This window comes from Hypanus sabinus, chromosome 28 (genome assembly GCF_030144855.1).
Source record: "Hypanus sabinus isolate sHypSab1 chromosome 28, sHypSab1.hap1, whole genome shotgun sequence".
NCBI lineage: Eukaryota > Metazoa > Chordata > Chondrichthyes > Myliobatiformes > Dasyatidae > Hypanus > Hypanus sabinus.
In genome coordinates this window covers 29,651,639-29,672,255 of record NC_082733.1, presented here as the reverse complement: position 1 = coordinate 29,672,255, position 20,617 = coordinate 29,651,639, and the positions used below count along the sequence as shown (strand labels likewise).

Below are 20,617 nucleotides of genomic sequence, written 5' to 3'. Positions count from 1 at the left end.
ATAGACATTGTGAAAGCATCAACTGGCAAGACCAGAACTCATTAGCAGCCATTGCAATGCCAGATCTGAAAGTCAAACACTTATAAGTCTGGAGTCACATACATCAGAGTGGAAAATTTCCTTCTCAGATGAACTATCAATAATTTGGCGGGTCGATTTTTTGTTTCTTTTGCTTCTCACCACCAATATAAGATCCCAGACACTTAGTTCAGTCCCCAGTTGAATTTGAAAGAGTAGATCAGACCCCAGAAAGTTAGCCCACTAACCTAATCACTAAACCATCACAGCCCTAGATGCTGTAAGCGACATCAATAAAATCCCACAAAATCATGTGAAGATTTCATTGTCAGTGCCACTTACCACTGGAAGCACAGATCTTGATAGTCCACAAACAGGGAGTGACATACTTGGCTCGGGGTAGGCTGCACTTCATCAAGTTCAAGACCTCATTTAAGGCTCCAACTTCTTGAGCTTTGTGTCCAAACATATGATCTGCAACAAAATATCAGTTTTGCTTTAAAAAAGCTCAAATTCCAGTGAAAACAAGTTGTGTTTGCACCTACTGTGGAAAATGAATCTGGGACACACTTTCAGTGTGTCGGTAGCATGCCAGATGAGCGTATACCCAAGCAGCTCCTTTTTGGGGAACTCTCTGCTGGAAGATGCTCACATGGAGGGCAGAAGAAACGTTACAAAGACACCCTAAAGGCCTTACTGAAGTCGCTTGACATAGACATGACCTCCTGGGAAACGCTGGCACAAAATTGCCCTACCTGGCGCAGTCTCATCCACCAGGGCTGTCAAGCTTACAAAGCAAGGCACACTGCCAAAGCACAACATAAGCGCCAGCTGCGCAAATCCAGAGCCACCAGGGCAACAACTGCAGTGCCTGCACATGTCTGCCCAACATGTGACAGGATACTCTGTACCCGAACTGGCCTGACCAATCATCTTCAGACACACCGCATCCAGTCTCGGAGTGACTAATGGCGTCGAGCTCTTCATCGACAACAACAATGGACGAACAACAGTATTGCTCCCTGCCTCTCTTGCACCATAAACTGATCGTAGTCCATTGGGGTGGTGATGCTTTTCTCCACATTCCTATACACTTACCAGAGCTCATTTTTTTATATAATAACTTATTTTCAAAGAGAGACAGAAGTAGGAAAAGGCTGTTGTATGGGGCTTGGCCATTCAATACCTACATCTGCACTACTTTCCTCCACTGATCCTATGCACCTTCATTCCCCTACACACCTCTTATAAGCGCATATCTAGAAACCTAGCCGGCGGGCCTCATACCCTGCTGTGGTATGAACCTGCCTGACACAGCATGCAAAATCAGCTCCGACAGCCTGAACAATGACACCGAGATTCAATGGCCGGGAAAGTGGTTCTGAAATGCTTTGTGGAGAGTGAAAGACAGGACAAGGCACGGAAGAAGTCATAGTCATCTACTCAAGGAAGACTCCACTTGTGATGACCACTCATACCACTGGACCCAGGCCTCCAAGATCGAGAGAGTGGAACAGCCCCGGTACTATGGCTTGTCTATTTTAAAAACTCTTCCACATGGGTTTTTTTTCTTGTAATTCACATTACTTAAAAGAAGAACTGTACAAATCTGATATCGACGGACATGCAATCATCCAAAAATGTGCACATTGACATTTTCTGAGTTTCCATAAGACATATCCATGGCTTAATTAGCATCATATTTGATCAGTGTCACTTTCACTGCTTTTCCATTATTCTGCTAGAATACAAAATTGAAGATATTGTTTTCCTCTTTAATGACACCCCCACTCCTGTCTCCCTCCACATCACACTCCTCCTAGTTTACAATGGCCCCAGTTGAAAGACCTCAGTTTGTTCCTCTGTATAAAATCAAAACAATTTAAATATTAGCGTCATTACAGTACAGCAGGAGTGAGTCTGTGCTCTCTTCATACAGAGCAATCTACTTAGCCCCCCTCTTATACCATGGCCTATCAATTGCTTTCCCTCAAATAACCCTCTAGGTCCTTTTGGAGAACCCCAGTTGTGCAAAGAACAATGAAATGGCCTTTTCCCTGTTAACTCACTAACTACATTGTATAAAGACAAGGACGAACTTAGCCAAAGCATGGTGAATTGGTGGAATTCATTGCCTCAAACAGCTGTGGAGGCCAGGTCATTGGGTATATTTACAGTGAAAATTGATAGGTTCTCAATTAGTGGGAGCATCAATGGACAGGAAACAGGGGATGATAAATCAGCCATGATGGAATGGCAGTGCAGACTCAATGGGCCAAGTGGCCTAATTCTGCAACTATGCCTATGTTTTTATGGTCTTCAGGTCTTGTATAAGATTATTGCTGTCAAGGATAAGCACAGCTGCGGGGTATATCAGATTGCAAATACAACAACAGATTCAGTGCTTAACGTTATTACAGCTTGTGGCATTGGTGCTCAGAGTTCAATTCCAGCGTAAGGAGTTTTGTACAATCTCCCCTTGACCGCGTGGGTTTCCTCCAGGTGCTGCAGTTTCCTCCCACAGTCCAAAGCTATACTGATTAGTCAGGTAATTGGTCATTGTAAATTATCCTGTGATTAGGCTCGGGTTAAATGGGTGGGTTGTGAGCCATACGGCTTGTTAGGCCAGAAATGCCTGTTCCTCACTTTATCTCGAAATAAAATTAAAAATAAATATAATTTGTTCTTGAAAATTCACATAGCAATTACCCTTGCTATTCCCTTTATCCTGTTATTCCTTCATAGCTAAGGATGCCAAAGCTTCAGGTACAATGATAAACATTGTTCCTTACCTCTTTGTCCAACTTTGACAATTAATTGCATTAAAGGCAAGATGACCTTATAATCCAGAGGAAGTTCTTTAGTTACATTCACCAGTGTGTGGAGCAATGCCTCACTGCCTCCCTTAGTAATCAGGTAACTGATCCGTTTGACTGTACCTGAAATGAGCAAGTTAAAAAGACGAAGCAAAAGTTGACATCTGTATAACATAGGAAATGAATTAAGTGAGTAGATGTTTGCTCAAGTAAGTAAAGCATTAAAGAGCATTGTAAAGAAGGGCTACAGCAAACTTGGGGTTAAATCACAGGGCTATGGAATCAGATATGGCGTATGGATACAAACTGTGGGGTGAAGTGACCAGAGAAAGCACAAGAGGTCGTATTCAGAGGAATGGCAAGCTCTTGGCTCCTAGACCAACACACACAAAATGCTGGAGGAATTCACGTGACTATTTAGTGGCACGACACAAACGTTTAATCAGGAATATTTCTGAGCCTTTGTCATTTGGTCCAGAAGTTTTTGGATCAATTTGCTTCTCTGTATTTCTAAAACTGAGCAGGTGCCAAGAGCGCAATATCAGTGCAAGAGATTCAGCAGATGCTGGAAATCCAAAGCAACACACTCAAAATGTCCAAGGAACTCCGTTGGTTAGGGAGCATCTCTGGAAGAGAAATAAACAATGGATGTTTCGGGCCAAAACCCTTGTATTGTTGAAGGGTCTCAGTCTGAAACATCAATTGTTTATTCTTCTCCATAGATGCTGCCTGACCTGCTCAGTTCCTCGAGCATTTAGTGTATGTTGCTTCAAATTTCCAGCATCTACAGACTCTCTCAGGTTTATAACACATTTTAAATCTGGCTGCACCATACTTTAGCAATACTATGACAATTTTGGCCGCTTTGTCCTACAATTGAGGTTATTTTTGTTTTCTTGTAAAAATTCTATGTAATTTATGTTTAATTAATATATTATTTTTTGTGAGTGATGATTATACAATGTTATGTGCCTGGGATACTGCGGCAAGTAAGCTTTTTAGTGCACCTGAACGTACATGATGAAACACTCAGTTTTGACTTTGAAACAGTCTTTAATGCAGGAAGGCAGAGGTGGCTAATTTTTTTGTCTTAAGTATTTTCTATCTGGTAAAGTGATTTTCAAACCTTCTCTTTAGATCCACAAGTACAGCCAACTAGTGAGAGAGGGATTGTCTGTCCACGTTATCCAAGCCCCTTATAATGTTATATATCTCTGTCAAATTGCCCCTCATACTCCTTTGCTTCAAAGAGAAAATCCTTACAAAGTGTTCTCCTCCTTCAGAGAAAAGCATAGAATGATTCTATCTTTATTTGGTCTGGTCTTTGACTCTGAATACACGGCAATGTGTCCAACTCTTATCAGCTCCATGGCATGCACCAACAGGATATCTTATCAGAGATATGAAGTACCTAGTCATTCCCCAAGTGAATAAGAAAACGTTGAATTTGTTTTACAACTTATAACTGAGGACAAAACTATTTTTGAGGGCAAAGAGTAGGTAGCGTTTGTGTGTCCAGTCTCAAGACAGCTTATTTTGAATAGAAAGATGCAAATTCGGGACTCCAGTTCAATAACATGGACCATTTTAAATAAGTGAAAGATATTTATCAATTATGGACCAACAGCTTTAAACCAATAGGGTGACCAATGGCAATGTTTTTATATTTTGTTTTGTTAGGTACCCATTCCAGGACAATACATGGTTTTGTTTGTGTGGCTTTCTTTTCTGCGACTGTGAAGTTAGGGACCACAGGCATTAATGGAGCCTATCCACACCCAGACTCCTGAGCAAGATCTACCCACTGCCACCCAAGGCAAAATACCAGGTTCAACGCTTTAATCAGAGGGGCTGATCTTTGGGCACAACTTGCTTATAAAATCATCAGGGGCATAGAAGAGTGAACAGAGATTATCTGTTTTTTTTCCCCCAGAGAAGGGGTCCAAATCCAGAGGGCATAGAGGGCATATTTAAGGGGGACCCGCGAGGCAACTTGTTCAAATAGAGGGTGGTGCACATATACAACAAGCTATCAGAGAAGACAGCAGGTACAATAACACTTCAAGTACACTTGGACAGGTACATTAATAGGAGAGGTTTAGAGCTGGAATACCCAACCTGTTTTTTCAAGTCAAGTCACTTTTATTGCCATTTCAACCATAACTGCTGGTACAGTACACGGTAAAAACGAAACAACCTTCCTCCAGGACCATGGTGCTACATGAAACAACACAAAACTACACTAGACTTCAAACCTACACGGGACCACATAAAGTGCACAAAACAGTGCAAGACAGTATTAATAAACAAGACAATAAACACAGTAAAGGGCACATTACAATATAATAATAAATGATGTAAATATAAATGTAAACAAAGAAATTGAGAAAGAAATGATCAAAAATTGCAAAGGGAGTGGAGTGGTGTTCAGTTGAGAGAGAGAGAGAGAGAGAGAGTGTGTGTGTGTGTTTGTGTGTGTGTTATGCCATAGATCCCTACGATTAATGAGGTCCATGGACTCCAGGTTGGGAACCCCTGGTTTAGAGGGATATGAAGCAATGGGTCTACCCTCAGTTGGGCATCTTGGTTGTCATGGGCGGATAGGACTGAAGTTCAAAGTAGATTTCTCATCAAAGTGACCCTTTCCAAGTTGAATGATTCTATGAGCCTAACTTGCCATGCCCTTCTTGGGACTTTGAGTCAAATGTTGGCCAAACATCAGTCAGTCCAACACTGGGAGATGAACCTTTGTACGTCAAGAAGGAAAGAAACAGGTAATCACCCAGTACAGAAGCATAACTATACAACTAATGGGTTGTATTATCAAAGGTATGGCTACGATTTGCACCTGAACTGGAAAAGGAAATTAAGAATACTTTTGCTACCCCATAGCAAGCATGATTCGCCCAGCTATGATTCCTAGATGAATGAGAACTGAATATTGTGTCACACACTCACCTGCTGACAGTAGTGCATCCAGAATTTGCAAGATGCTGAGAGTACTTTTCAAATCGTGGGAATTCTGCAAAGAGATAAGCAGAAGATGAGATGAAACACAAACAGTAAAGTTTTAAAATACACTGTCCCAAAGGATAGATTGCATCAAGGAATATTTCATTATGTTGGAAAGATCACAATCTGCTTTAGGCCAATGTGCAATTAGACTTTTCTCTTCAACTCTGTTATTTTATTCCCTCTGTTTTAATCAGATATACTGATCTGATCTAAATTAATTCTTGAAGAACAATATGATAATACAAAGGATCTATTGACAAATCTGTGTCAGATAATGAATTGGAAGTGGGCAGTGAATTTGGCTCAAACAAGATGCCTACCTTGAAGCAAACCATTCAGTCAGCAACATCAGCTTTGAGGAACAAAGGAAATGGTGCATACAATAGAAACTATAGCAATATCTCTTAATAATTGCAAAGTCATTTACCTGGAAATGAAGTTAGTGGAGAATACTCTCACACAAATTATTTGCATAAAATCAAATTCATTTATTTACAATACTCCAGTCACTGCATGACGATAAGGAGAACAATTATTCCTAATCTGTCAGGACAATAATGGATATTGATGCCAGGTGGAAAAACCAGTGCATGTCATAAACAATTGCCTGCTGCCTGAACGTCTGGTGATATTGGGCTCTCTGAGCCCCAGCACATTGGTCATGGAGTCACAGGGTCAGAGTAATATGGCATGGGTTTTGGCCTAACTAGTCTAGGTCAGCCAAGATGTTCATCTAAGCTAGTCCCATTTGCCTGCATTTGTCCCATATCCTCTAAACCTTTCCTATCCACGTACCTATCTAAATATCTTTTAAAAGTTATTATTGTACCTACCTCAACCACTTCTTCTGACAGCTCATTCCACATACACATGATCCTCTGGGTGAAAATCTTGCCGCAAGTCCAAAGGATATCACACAAGGCTGGAAAGTCCCTGGTACTTGGTGAAACTTCCCAGGGGTCTAGTGGGTCAGGTAGAATTTCAGCTGACACTGAACTCAAGCCTAAGTGATCTCACTCAGACTCAGCCCAGCAGATATTAGAGACTGTGCGCAGAGAATGGTGTGAAAAACAAAACAACCCATCCAGTGAGTGGCAGTTCTGTGGTTTACAATCCCGGGTCACTGAGAGAGGTCGGGGGAGAACGGCCAGACTAGTTCAGGGCAGCAACTGGAACTCAGATAACCCCACTTTACAACAGTGGTGTGCAGAAGTCCATCGTGGTACACACAGCATGTTAAAACTTGAAGTGAGTGGGCTACAGTGCAGAAGACCACAAAAATACACTCGGTGACCACCTTATTAGGTACCGGAAGCTGCTGGCACTTTGCCATGCATTGGTCACTGGACTCAGGTGGCTACAGCTGAAAAATGCCCCATATCAATAACTTTCAGGGTAGCAAGGAGTTATTTCATTCTCAGCATTCATAGAGGAGAGTTGCTCTTCATCCACACTACATTTAATATAACCAGGACTCAAATTGGAAAATGCTATGGAATGAACTGGACATCAGCTCTCACACCATCCTCCCGCCACCCCACTCGGGATAGGGTTCCCCTTGTCCTCACCTACCACCCCACCAGCCTCCGGATCCAACATATAATTTTCCGTAACTTCTGCCACCTCCAACGGGGTCCCCCTACCAACCACATCTTTCCCTCCCCACTTCTGCTTTCCGCTGGGATCACTCCCTACGCAACTCCCTTGTCCATTCATTCCCCCCCCCCCACCCATCCCTTCCCACCGATCTCCTTCCTGGCACTTATCCTTGTAAGCGGTACAAGTGCTACACCTGCCCTTACACTTCCTCCCTCACCACCATTCAGGGCCCCAGACAGTCCTTCCAGGTGAGGCGACACTTCACCTGTGAGTCGGCTGGTGTGGTATACTGCGTCCAGTGCTCCCGGTGTGGCCTTTTATATATTGGTGAGACCCGGTGCAGACTGGGAGATAATTTCACTGAACACCTACGCTCTGTCTGCCAGAGAAAGCAGGACAGTGACCACACATTTTAATTCTACGTCCCATTCCCATTTGATATATCTATCCATGGCCTCCTCTACTGTTAAGATGAAGCCACGCTCAGGTTGGAGGAACAACAACTTATATTCTGTCTGGGTAGCCTCCAACCTGATGACATGAACATTGATTTCTCTAACTTCTATTAATGCCCCTCCTCCCCTTCTTAACTCATCCCTTATTTGTTTATTTATTTATTCCCCCCCTCCTTTTTTCTCTCCTTTTCTTTCTCTTCCTGCCCCTCTCACAATCACTCCTTGCCTGCTCTCCATCTCCCTCTGGTGCTCCCCTCCCCCTTTCTTCCTCCCGAGGCCTCCCGTCCCATGATCCTTTCCCTTCTCCAGCTCTGTATACCTTTTGCCAATCAACTTTGCAGCTCTTAGCTTCATCCCTCCCCCTCCGGTCTTCTCCTATCATTTCAGATTTCCCCCTCCCCCTCCCACTTTCAAACCTCTTACTATCTTTTCTTTCAGTCAGTCCTGATGAAGGGTCTCGGCCCAAAACATCGACTGTACTTCTTCCTATAGATGCTGCCTGGCCTGCTGCGTTCCACCAGCTTTTTGTGTATGTTGCTTGAATTTCCAGCATCTGCAGATTTCCTCCTGTTTGAGCTTTTTTCCAGGTTGTACACAGCTTCTTAAGTTGCAAAGGCCCCAGACTTACCTTTACATCAGGCATATCCTAGAGTTAATATACACAAAAGGCTCTGAAGACGCTGGAGATCCAGGGTAACGTGCACAAAAAGCTGGAGGAACTCAGCAGGTCAGGCAGTATCTATGGAGACGAATAAACAGTCAGCATTACATGTCGGGACCCCTCATCAGTTCCTTCAGCTTTTTGTGTGTGCGGTTCTAGAGTTGATGTCTTTTTGATGAATTGGCTTTCTTTTCCCCCAGATAAATATTGTTCAGCTGCCGCTCCCTTGTGGGGCGTGGGTCAACCTTATAGATTTGTGAGCATATATCATTTACATGTTAAAATAAGATCTATCAAATAGGCTCTTGACTGGACATGGCATCAAAGGTTACGGGGAGAAGGCCAGGAACTGAGGTTCAGGATCAGCCATTATTGAATGGCGGTGCGGACTCGATGGGCCAGATGGTCTAATTCTGTTCCTATGTCTTATGGTCTCAAACATAATCAAATAGAACCCATCTCAGAATACTACTTCCATTTGAATCGTAGAACACCAAGCACAGAACAGTACAGCATAAGTACAGGCCCTTCAGCCCACAAAGCTATACCAAGCCAATTAAATTAGTAATCAAACATCTGTCTAAACTAATCCTTCTGCCTACATGATGTCCATATCCTTCCATTTCCCTCACATTCACGTGCTTATCCAATTTGATGAGAAAACGATTAGCCTTTATTTCATACAGATCACCAGTTAATGACCTCTGTCAATTTGAGAGTTGGGCTTCACCACCAGGCCATTTGCAATGAGGATTAAGTTTAGGCATTCCAGCTTTGCTGCTAGAGTTCTTATCCCATCATTTTGTATTAGATTTTGCATTAATGTATTACTTATAGAAAATATGCATAGGCAATTCATTCTGCAATGGCAGTGTGTGTCTAATCATTTGTTAATTAGGACTTGAAGATGATAAATTGCATCTGTCTGAGCAGATTGTTCTTTATAATGATCAGTGATTCGATTAGTGACAGCGGGACCAAGAGTTGTCCAATTAGCACCTAGTGATCAGCAATAGCATTCTAAAGAAATGTATCAAAATGAAGTTAAAATCTGAAACTGAGGTATAACCTCATTGTACTTATAAAATTATGTAAGGCATAAATAGAGTACGTAGTCACAGTCTTCTGTCCACCCCCCCCCCCCCTCCAAATGATGGGGGAGTCTAAAACTAAAAGGCTTTATTGTAAAGCAGGAGGGGATAGAGGTAACGGAGATTTGAGAGGCTTGTTTCTCACGCAAAAGATGGAATGAGGCAACATGATCATTCATGGGAGGTGGTTTGGGGATCGATGCTCCTGTTCTGTGCGGGGGAGCTGAGGTTTGGGGGTTGATGATTGGGATACCATTCTTTACTGTGGGGGGGGGGGGGTTGATGTCTCTCTCCAAATTACTTTCATGTTCTTTCTTTGTTTAGTGACTATCTGGAGAAGGCAAATCTCAGAGCTGTAGCTGGATACCTACTTTGATAATAAATGAACATTTGAACATGCTAGAGGAAGTGGGGGAGGCAGGCACCATGACAGCTTTTATTTATTTACTTATCGAGGTATTGTGCAGAATAAGCCCCTTCTGCCCTATGAACCATGCTGCCCAACAACCCCTGATTTAACCCAAGCCCAATCATGGGATAATTTACAATGACCAATTAACCCAACAACCGCTACGACTTTGGACTGTGGGAGGATACTGAAACACCTGGAGGAAACCCATGCTGTCATAGGGAGAACGTAAAACCCCTTACAGACAGCAACAGGAAGTTAAAAAGCATTTGGGCAGGTTCATGGTTAAAAAGGGTTTGGAGGGACATGGGCCAAATGCAGGAAAATGGGAGTACCCTAGACAGACACCATGGTCAGTATGGAGAAGTTGCGCCAATGACCCATTTCCATGCAATACATCTGTATGATTATTATCCAACATATTCACAGTTAGCCATCAGCTTCATTGTAGTTTAATTTTTATTCATTTTCTTTCCCTCGGGCATAATGTTTGCAAAGCAAGGGACACAGTTTAATCTTGCTTAACTTGAAGGTGTCTCTTTAAAATCAGACGCTGTACACAGGGATCATAGTGCTATCTACAGCTTCAGTTTATACTGACCGCATGGTGCAGAGATGGCCTCTTCATCATCAGCACAAGAGGTTTAAGAGAACACAGCTTTTATGACCATTTCAGTTATTGTTCCATCGGGCTGTTTTCATTTATGTATTTTCAAAGTGGTTTCCTGACGATCAATAAAGGGCAAGGTTTGAACACAGCTCTTTGAATCAGACAAATGAAAGCCTCATATAAAAGCAGTAGGAACAAGTAAGAAAGGGAGATGTATACGTTGCCTTAGGTTATAGAGCATAAGAAATAAATTCAAGATTTGAAACCACAAGAGATTCTGCAGATGCTAGAAATCCAGAATAACACATACAAGATGTTGGAGGAGCTGAGCAGGTCAGGCAGTATTAATAGAAAGGAATAAACAGGCAATGTTTTGGGCCAGACCTTTCATCAGGACAGCCATCCAGCCTCTCGTCTCTGCTCCCCAATTTTAGGATTGGAATGTTCCCTATGCTTGGGGAGTCTAAGACCAGAGGACACAGCCTCAGAATAGAGGGGTGTTCATTTAGAATAGAGATAAAGAGGAACCTCTTAAGCCAGAGAGTGGTGAATCTGTGGAATTTGTCCCCACAGGTGGCTGTGGAGGCCAAGTCATTGGGTGTATTTAAGGCAGAGGTCAATAGATGGTCATGGCATGAAGAGATACACGGAGAAGGCAGGAGATTGAGGTTGAAAGGGAAAGAGGATTATCCATGATGAAACGATGGAACAGACACAATGGGCCAAGTGGCCTAATTCTGCTTCTATATCTAATAAATTTAGTTTATATCACATATACAGTGAAAAGCTTGTCTCACATTCTACACACAGACCAGTTCATTAAACTGAACTGAGGTGAAACAGAATAAAGTTCACCAGCTACAGAGAAACTGCAGTGCTGGTGGACAATAAGGTGCAAGATCATAAAACGGTAGATTGTGAAGTCGTGAGTCCATCTTATTTATTTATTGAGGCACAAGGGGACTAAGCCCTTTGAGCCACACACCAAGCCACCAAGTAATCCCCCCACTTTAACCGTAATCGGATCATGGGACAATTTACAATGACCAATCAAAACGTCTTCCGAACGTGGGAGAAAACTGCTCCGGAGGAAACACACACGGTCACGGGGAGAACGTACAATCTTTCAGTTTGTAACAGCGGAGGAAACTGAAACCGGGTCACTTACGCTGTAAAGACCAGTGCTAACCACTCCGCCACCATGCCACAACTGTTCAATAATCTCATAACAACAGGGTAGAAGCTGTCCTTGAGACTGCTGATGCATGTTTTCAAACTTTTGCATCTTCTACCCGCTGAGAGAGGAGAGAAAAGATAAGGCCCAAGACAAGTGTGGTTCTCACTTATGTTGGTTATCTTACTGGGGCAGAGAGATCTAGAATCAAAATACATTGTTACAGTGAGCCAAAACAGTCACCTAGTAGTCAGCTAAAACCAATCCCAGGCTGACTTTCACTGATTGGTCTTTGTCCCAATCAATGACTTGATTGTTCTAGGGTAAACTGTTTAAATAGTCGTAATGGGGAGTGTGACTTTGAGTTGAGTTTTGAGATTGGTGTGGTTTCACCAACTAAAGGGTTATTTCCAGTTCCAGCGTGTTCTATTGTCTGTTTTGGATCTCATCAGCAGTTATAGGCAACAAGCTCAGCAAATTGGCAATGAGATGTTGTATTATATCAACGTGACTGCTTCAGCAGAAGACTTGTGCACATTTCTACAACAGCAGCAAGCTCAGTTCAAGGCGGCCCATCTGAAGTTAATGGAAACGTTAACCAGCAGGTTATCAGTGAGTCCAACAACGTTCGTGTCAAACATGAACAGAACTCATGCAAGATAGTTGCTGCATCTTTCTCCACCTTCCAGTCCCATGCCAGTCCAGGAGTTATGTTTGAATCCTGGTTCAAGCACTGCAAAGATGCATTCCGAGTTGAGTTCACCAGTAAAGTTGACTCCCGGAAAATGCTCACTTTGCTACTGCTGAACAATTGGGTACTGCGCCATTCTGCCTGTGCTTTTGATGAAACTCTCAAACAGCTAACAACCAATTTCGGAAAGTAGTCACCTCTCTTCAGTGTTCACAACCATTGCCTAAAACCCATTAGCGAAGATGCCAATGACTTTATCACATATGTCAATGTTGTAAATTGTGAATGTGAAAAGTTCAAGCTGGGTAGCATGACTGAGTCCCAGTCCAAGTGTCTGATTGCTATATTTGCGAACTTCAAGCACCTGACGATGCAGATATTTGCTTTCAGCTCCCTGCCAGATTGGATCGACCATGACATGACTCTACAAGCTGTCACTCAAGAATGTCAGTACTTAATCAACCTGAAGCATGATTCCAACTTGGTTAAACAGAACAAGGTCAACACAATGTCTAATGGCCCAGACATCATCATTCACCAGTTCTCCAAGCAGCTAAACACAGAACTGTAGTGTGTGACAGTATGCAAGAAACTAACAGTAGAAACACTTGCAAGAAATGTCACTGCCATGGTCACAAAGAAGGTGCTTGCTGTCCCTCATTGTGTTCAAGGTCAGTGGAACACAAGGACAAAATGCTTCAGAACCCATCAAAGTGAACAAAGAATTTAATAGTCACCACCAGGAGACAGTACGCCAATGTATTTATCAACAAACGGTCAAGCTACAACTCAACATGGGATCAGACATCACCATCCTTTCCAAAGACACGTGGTGGGAACTTGGGTCCCCACCAGTCAAATCAACTCATCATTTCACCTGAGGTGCATCAGATGGAACTCTCCAGCTGATTAGAGAACTGCACTGCTTGCCGCTGAATAGTAACCAAGTCAATGGTATGTGCTACCCAACAGACCAGCCAGATCTGAATGTCCTTGGAATTGACTGGATGGATAAGCTCAATCTCTGGAGTATCCCCCAGATGAAGTCCTTTTAAAGACGTTGGCTATTTAAGTCATGTCAGTTGCCACCATGTGGTCTTGGTGGAACCAAGTTCTGTCAAGCACCTCTTTGCTACATTGGATCCCTTCTGCAATAGAGGATTATTATACCCACTACCAGCCCTTACAACAACTCTATTCTACCAGTTAGGAAACAGGAAAAGAAAAAGAAAGCTTTGGGGTGGGGGGGTTGTTCATGATCTGAGAACACTCAACGACATGGTGATACCAGCCTACCCTAGTGTCCTGAAACCTCCTACCATCTTTACAGAAATCCCTAGTGACTATAAATTTTACACTGTGGTGGAATTGTGTTTGGCCTTCTTTCCTATCCCCAATCACTTGCTCACTTTTACTATTGAGGATAACAGTTCACTTGGACGAGGCTACTCAGGGCGATATTGAAATCCCTTCCATCTTCCCCTGGAATCTATACGGAGATTTTGCTGATTTAAAGTTCCAAAGGCACATGCAGTTTCATTCACTACTTAGTCCAAAGCCGATGCCCTATTCATCAGTTCCTGGGACAATCTCATAGTTTCATATCCAAGAAAGGTAATCATCCAGAATCTCTTGCTCCTGTTATGGACCTCTGGTGCCACTGGACTAGAGGGGAGTGAGGCATGTGCCTTTGATCTAAGCCAACAAGCATTAACCAAGTTATCACCAGAACTGATGACTGTTCATACAGTAGCATTACAGAACAGAATGGCTTTGGATTTTATTCTGTCAGAAAAAGGGGGGCACTTGAGATGCTGTACTTAAATACCTGATGAAACAGAAAATATTACAAACTTAGCAACCATATCTGAGAAGCCACCAAAAGATTAAGAAACTAGGAGATCAGTACAAATTACACTTTGGGAGGTGGGTGGTGGTCATTTGGGGCACTGGGAGAATGACGGGTAACTATTCTGAATTATAGTACAACTATTGGTATTATATGTTCCTCCTCCAATTTTTCTGTGAAACAATAGGTCAAAGGATAGGATATTAAGGAAAGGAATGGGTACTCCTTGAAGTGGTTGGATGGAAAGGGAACATTGGGGTCAAAGTTTGAATCTGCATCATTGCTTTATATACATTTATGCGTATATTTCGGTTTCTCTGTTTGGTGAAACGTAGTGTTGTCACGAAATGGCAAAAAGGAGCGAATGTAGAAATCCACCTGCAGTGACAAAATGTAATTTTGATAATTTTAATAAAATGATTCTTTCTTCTACCTTGATTCTTTTTTTTCCTTCGTCCGGTTATATCCACCTGTCTCCAGTCCCAATTGAAGTAATGAATTTAGTTCCATCTCCTCTACCTGATTTAATGTTTCCAGCGCTCCATTCCTATCTTATACATTCTCCATCTGCTTCCCAAGAGTTGCTCCCTGCCTTCCATTGCTATTCCTGCCCATTTCTCTAAATTTTGCTGCCTCCACAGATCCAATTTATTTTCCATTCCCCATTATTTGCTTTGACTTTGGCTACTAACTTACCTTCCCACTAAATTCAGATTCAGATTCAGATTCAGTTTATTGTCATTTAGAAACCACAAATGCAATGCAGTTAAAAAATGAGACAACGTTCCTCCAGAATGATATCACAAAAGCATATGACAGAACAGACTACACTAGAAAATCCACGTAATGTTTTCCAAATCCACCAGACAAAAACAAGACCAAAAACTAAAGCTACAAGACCTGCACAAAACCACATAATTACAACATAGAGTTACAACAGTGCAAACAATAGCATAATTGATAAAAAAAAAACAGACTATGGGCACAGTAAAAATAGTCCAAGATGTTAAAGGACTAAGTTCAAAAGAAATCACCACAGTTTCCACAAGTCCCCAGGGTCCCGACAGACTCGCCATCCCATGCCGGCGGCAGAAGGGAGTACCCCCGCTATGGACTTCCACGGCGCCACCCGACTCAGCCTCACAGACGCAGCAGACAATGAAAGCTCTGTCGAAGCCAGCCTCGCAGACGCAGCACACACCGAAAGCGACCTGAGTCCGTCAAAAGGACTCCAAGTCCGTCAAATCTCCGAGCCGACGACCATCCCCTCCGGCACAGCTTCTCTGAGCACCATCCTCCGCCGAGCGTATTAAGACGGCCATAAAAATTTCCTTTTTTCTATTAGTTCTGCTTGTTCATGTGTGTTCAACAGACTCAAAGCCAACTTCTATCTCGCTGTTGTCCGAATCTTGACCAAACCTCTCATATACTACATATGAATTATTGATCTCTCAATCCACCTCATCAAGGCCATTGCACCTTATTTGTCTCCCTACACTGCACTTTGTTTGTAGCTGCAACTTTATATTCCACATTCAGTTTTCTTTTAACTCACTTGAAGTACTCATGTATGGCATGATCTATCTAGATGGCATTGAAATAAAAGCTTCTCATTGCATCTCGGTACCTGTGACAAGAATAAATCAATACCAATAATAATCCAATACCAACCGTAGTCCCAGTGCAGTCCAGCCTGTGTAAAGATTAAAAACTAGCTTTATTTTTTTAACATGTACAGTGAAACCTGGTGAAATGTGTCATGTGTGTCAAATCAATTCAGCAAGTGTTGTACTGAGGGGAGCTTGCAAGTGTCATCACATCTACAAAGCCAAAATAATATGCTCACAACTTACTAACCCTAACTGAATATCCTTGGAAAGTTGGGGGAAACCAGAGAAACTCGAGGAAACCTACGTAGTCAAGTGAAGAACATTTGAAATCCTTACAGAAACAAAGCCTAGTTAGTGATAAAGTCCTGTAAAGCAATAATCACCATGCTATCATACTACTTTTTGTTTCTGCGGCCAATTAATCTTACTTAAATAATATTACCCTGATTTATCATGAAAAAATATTGTAGGAAATCGAATGATTATTATTAAAAATTGTACACAAGGGAGATCAGCTCCTATTAATACCCCCAACTCTAGTGCCATATTTTTTTAACAATATTAAATTCTTTATGTTAGCTTGGGGGCAATTAAGGATTTTTTCTCTAAAATTGTTGGGACAAAGAAGAGGCAACAGAGCTCCTACCCAAGCTCCGACTACTCCCCAAAAGTCATGCACACTGGATCAGCTATCCTTACTCTGGTGATGCTCTCTATATACAGGAAGAGAAGATGGGTAAATGACGCTGTTCAACACATCAGTCGTAATAGAGTGCTAGGCCATGTTTGAACAGTTAAAAAGCCTTTTTCCTCCCAAGTTATGGTTCCCTCAGTTTACAAAAATACACAATTAAATAAATCCTGTTTATCTACTACAGTGCTGGCAAATTAAATACATTATTGCAATTAAAATTCAGGACCATTACAAAATAGCACTGATGGCTAAACACGATCTAAATTTACACTGTATTTAACTTAAAAAAAATCACAGAAACTTCACTGGAAATTAAGCAGCTTTCTGTCGGCAGTCATTAAGGTAACAAAAAGCATTCAGCAAAATAAACGGCAATTTATTTAATAGTAAATGGTGAATGCTATTTTAAATAATTTATTTTACAAGTAAAAGATGCCACTTCATTCTGTGGATATTAGCTTAGAAATTCTTTTCTTAACTACAAACAACGGTTTTGAACCATTTTCTAAGCAGTTTATTCTATTTAGACATGTACCATCTGCAGAAGCTTAATCAGGATTTAATTTGATTTGGGCATGCTCTCATAAATTAAAAGTATCACCCGGCCATGACAATAGGATGATAACAATCTTTCTGGCCTCTGAAACAATTGAGAGACCTTGAATGAGAAAGAAGTCCTGGAATTCCAAACAAAATCATGGCAATCATCCCACTTACCTTGAGTGTCGACAGGAGAACTTCCAATCCTGTGTTTTCCGGAGCAGCTATCATCTCTGCCATGATTTCTGACAGGCTCTCAGAGCAGAAGCACACGGGCTCTCTCGCGTTTGAAACTGCAGGGAACACTGAGGACTGTGCACGCTGAGAATACTGTGGGCAGACCAGAGGTTGACATCATTTAACTTGCCTCTGGCACAGAGGGAGGTATCAATTTTCTGCTGCGGAAAAAAAAAAAATTTTTGATGAGTTCTGTTCATAAAATAGCAAATTTGCTGTGTGCTAAGCTGCTAGCTGTGGACACCAAAGAGACGGCCTCACCAAGGAACAGGAGAAGGACAGGAAAGCTGAGCTGGCAAACTTACCACATTCCCAGCTGAGCTGTTTATCAATCCCAAAGGGAAAAAGTGTTGACACTTTTCCATCAGTGCCTCCAAATGAAATTGCACACACAACTTCTGCAATGTTGTCTTTTGGTACACTTAATGTCAAAGTTTACTTACACTGCTTCTTCTTACACCAGAGCTGCCATTACAGATTTGAAAACACAATTAAATCATTGGTAAATCTCAAAGATTGCTACTGCCATTTAAAATGGGGAATACACTAAGTAGCATTTCGGGATTGTTTTATTATTGTCACGTGAAATGTATGCTGTCCAAACAGATCATTCCATGCATAAATGCATCGAGGTAGTACAAATGGGAAAAAAGTGCAGTAAATAAGATGAAGAGTTTTAACTGAAATGTTCGTACAAAAAAAAACACAAATAATAGTGTTGCAGGAAAAGTCAGAAACTTTAAAAGGAAGATGCCTGCGAGATTCAGCTCAGCCTCACATGAGTTTGGGTGCAGTAGGTGGTAAAATGTTTCCAAAATTGCAAATATTCACACTCTTGCCTGCGATGCACGACATCCAATGCAAGCCTATCAGTGAAGGTAATAGGCCAGGCTCGCAGTGTGTAGATGTTAACATCAATCGCCATGCAGTGACGTTTTGAGGCTAATGTGATATCCCAGAGCTCAGTTCTCCAGCTAATGCCCCCGGTTGGCCTCACGCAGCTGAGCACAATCAGCCGAAGGCAGGATCTCCCTACAAGAGCTATTTAAAGGAATCATCAGCTACTTTCAGCCTGAACTGTTGATTGATTTCTAATCACTGCTGCTTATAACACGCATGAGCTGTTTTCTTAAGCCTCGCACTAAAGTTTACAGAAGGTGGTGCATCAGTGCTGAAGGAACGCGTCCTAACTAAAGGACACCGCCACAAGGAAATGCTTCCTAACTCCCATCCGCTACGAGGCTTTCAGCATGGACTTTAACACGATGGGGGAAAATAAGAAGAGAAGCTGGAAGAGAATGGGGAAGCAGGGCGGTTTGTAAGAGGCCACAGCCATGCAGGGTTTTTGAGGAACAATTGTCCAACCAGAACAACAGAACATGAGATGTCTATGTGTCACACTGAAATCAGAACTACTATCAGTTCCACTCACACCAAGAACCTCAGAACAGGCCAGGACTGATTGTCAGTGGTCATATGAAGATCTTATGCATCACTTTCTTTCCAGACTGACTTAGGAGACACAGCATCGTACTGTTCACTATTGAGCATATCACGATAGGGACACCACATACCGGACACTGGAAAACAAAGATAGCTGGCCTCACCAGAGCTGGCTCAAATACAAACACGAGAGATCCTGCAGGAGCTGGAAACCTTGAGCTGCCACACACAGAAAGTGCTGGAGGAACTTAGCAAGGCAGGTGGCGTCTATGGAGGGAAATAAACAGCTGAGGCTTCGGGCTGAGATCCTTCACCAGGACTGGAAAGGAAGGGGGCAGAAGCCAGAATAAGAAGGTGGGAGGGAAGGGGAAGGAGTTCAAGCTGGCAGTTGATGTGAGACCAGGTTAGGGGGAAGGTGGGTGGGGGAGGGGAGAGTCTAGGAGATGCACATTGTGGGCCCTGTTTGAACTCTCCACCTACTTGGTGAACTACTCCACCTAGTAGGTTGGGACCTACTTCTTCAGCCCTCCTTTGCAGGTCAATATCCAGTGTTATATCAACATCCGCAATGGCTAGATTATCATATGCACAAAATGGCATCTGCATCTGAGGCAAATCAGTAGGGAATTTGTGGATGATCAGTGGGCGCCAGAGTAACAAGGGCTCTTCCCTGGAAGCTTGGCTTTTGACCTGGTGTGCCATCAATGCACAGCAGTGGTGTTTCCACAGAATGAAAGCTACACTGCACAGGAGATGCATTAGAGCTCACCACTGATGAAGTTCAGATTTCAAAGTTTAAAGTAAATTTATTACCAAACTATGAGTACACTTAGTGACCACTTTATTTGGTACCTCCTCACCTAATCAAGTAGCCTCTGAGGGTATGAGTGTAAAGTAGCCCATCCACTTCAAAGATCACTGTGCTGTGCATTCAGAGAGGCTCTTCTGCACACCACTGTTGTAACGTGTGGTTATTTGAGGTCCCATCACCTTCTTACCAGCTTCAGCTGGTCTGGTGATTTCCCTCTGACCTCTCTCATTAACAAGACTTTTCACCCACAGAACTGCCACTTGCTGGATGTTATTTTTTTTTTGGCACCATTTTGCATAAATTCGAGAAATTATTGCGTGTAAAAATCTCAGGAGATCAGTGATTTTTGAGATACTCAAACCACCCTGCCTGGCACAAAAAAATCAGTCCACGTTCAAAGTCACTTAGATCAAATTTCTTCCCCGTTCTGATGTTCGGTCTGAACAACAACTGAACCTCTTGACCGTGTCTGCATGCTTTTATGCATTGAGTTGCTGCCACATTATTGGTTGATTAGATATTTGCATTAATGAGCAGGTGTACCTAATAAAGTGGGCACTGAGTATATGGCACCATACACTACCCTGTGCTGAAGCAACAATATCTGCTGAGGGTTAACATTACAGACCACAATGGCTTCATTAAATTGCAAGCACGAGGAAATCTGCAGATGCTGGAAATTCAAGCAATACAAACAAAACGCTGGTGAAACGCAGCAGGCCAGGCAGCATCTATAAGAAGAAGTATAGTCGATGTTTCGGGCTGAGACCCTTTGGCATAACGAAGGGTCTTGGCCCAAAACCTCGACTGGACTTCTTCCTATAGAAGCTGCCTGGCCTGCTGTGTTCTACTGGCTTCATTAGATCCTGTTTTTATTAAGAGTTTTCCACCTGA

At 42.4% G+C, this 20,617-nt stretch overlaps 1 protein-coding gene across 1 annotated transcript in view; it reads right to left on the bottom strand.

The window, feature by feature from the left end:
- The window catches only part of LOC132382317 (cytosolic carboxypeptidase 4), a gene marked incomplete at its 5' end in the record, with an annotated part of 235,216 nt that extends 229,339 nt beyond the window's left edge, over nt 1–5,877 (bottom strand). The window contains 3 exons of the mRNA XM_059952452.1: nt 361–492; nt 2,811–2,957; nt 5,793–5,877. Of these exons, the coding sequence (XP_059808435.1) occupies nt 361–492; nt 2,811–2,957; nt 5,793–5,877 (364 nt within the window). The remainder of the gene's footprint in view (nt 1–360; nt 493–2,810; nt 2,958–5,792) is intronic.
- Between the last annotated feature and the right edge of the window lie 14,740 nt (nt 5,878–20,617).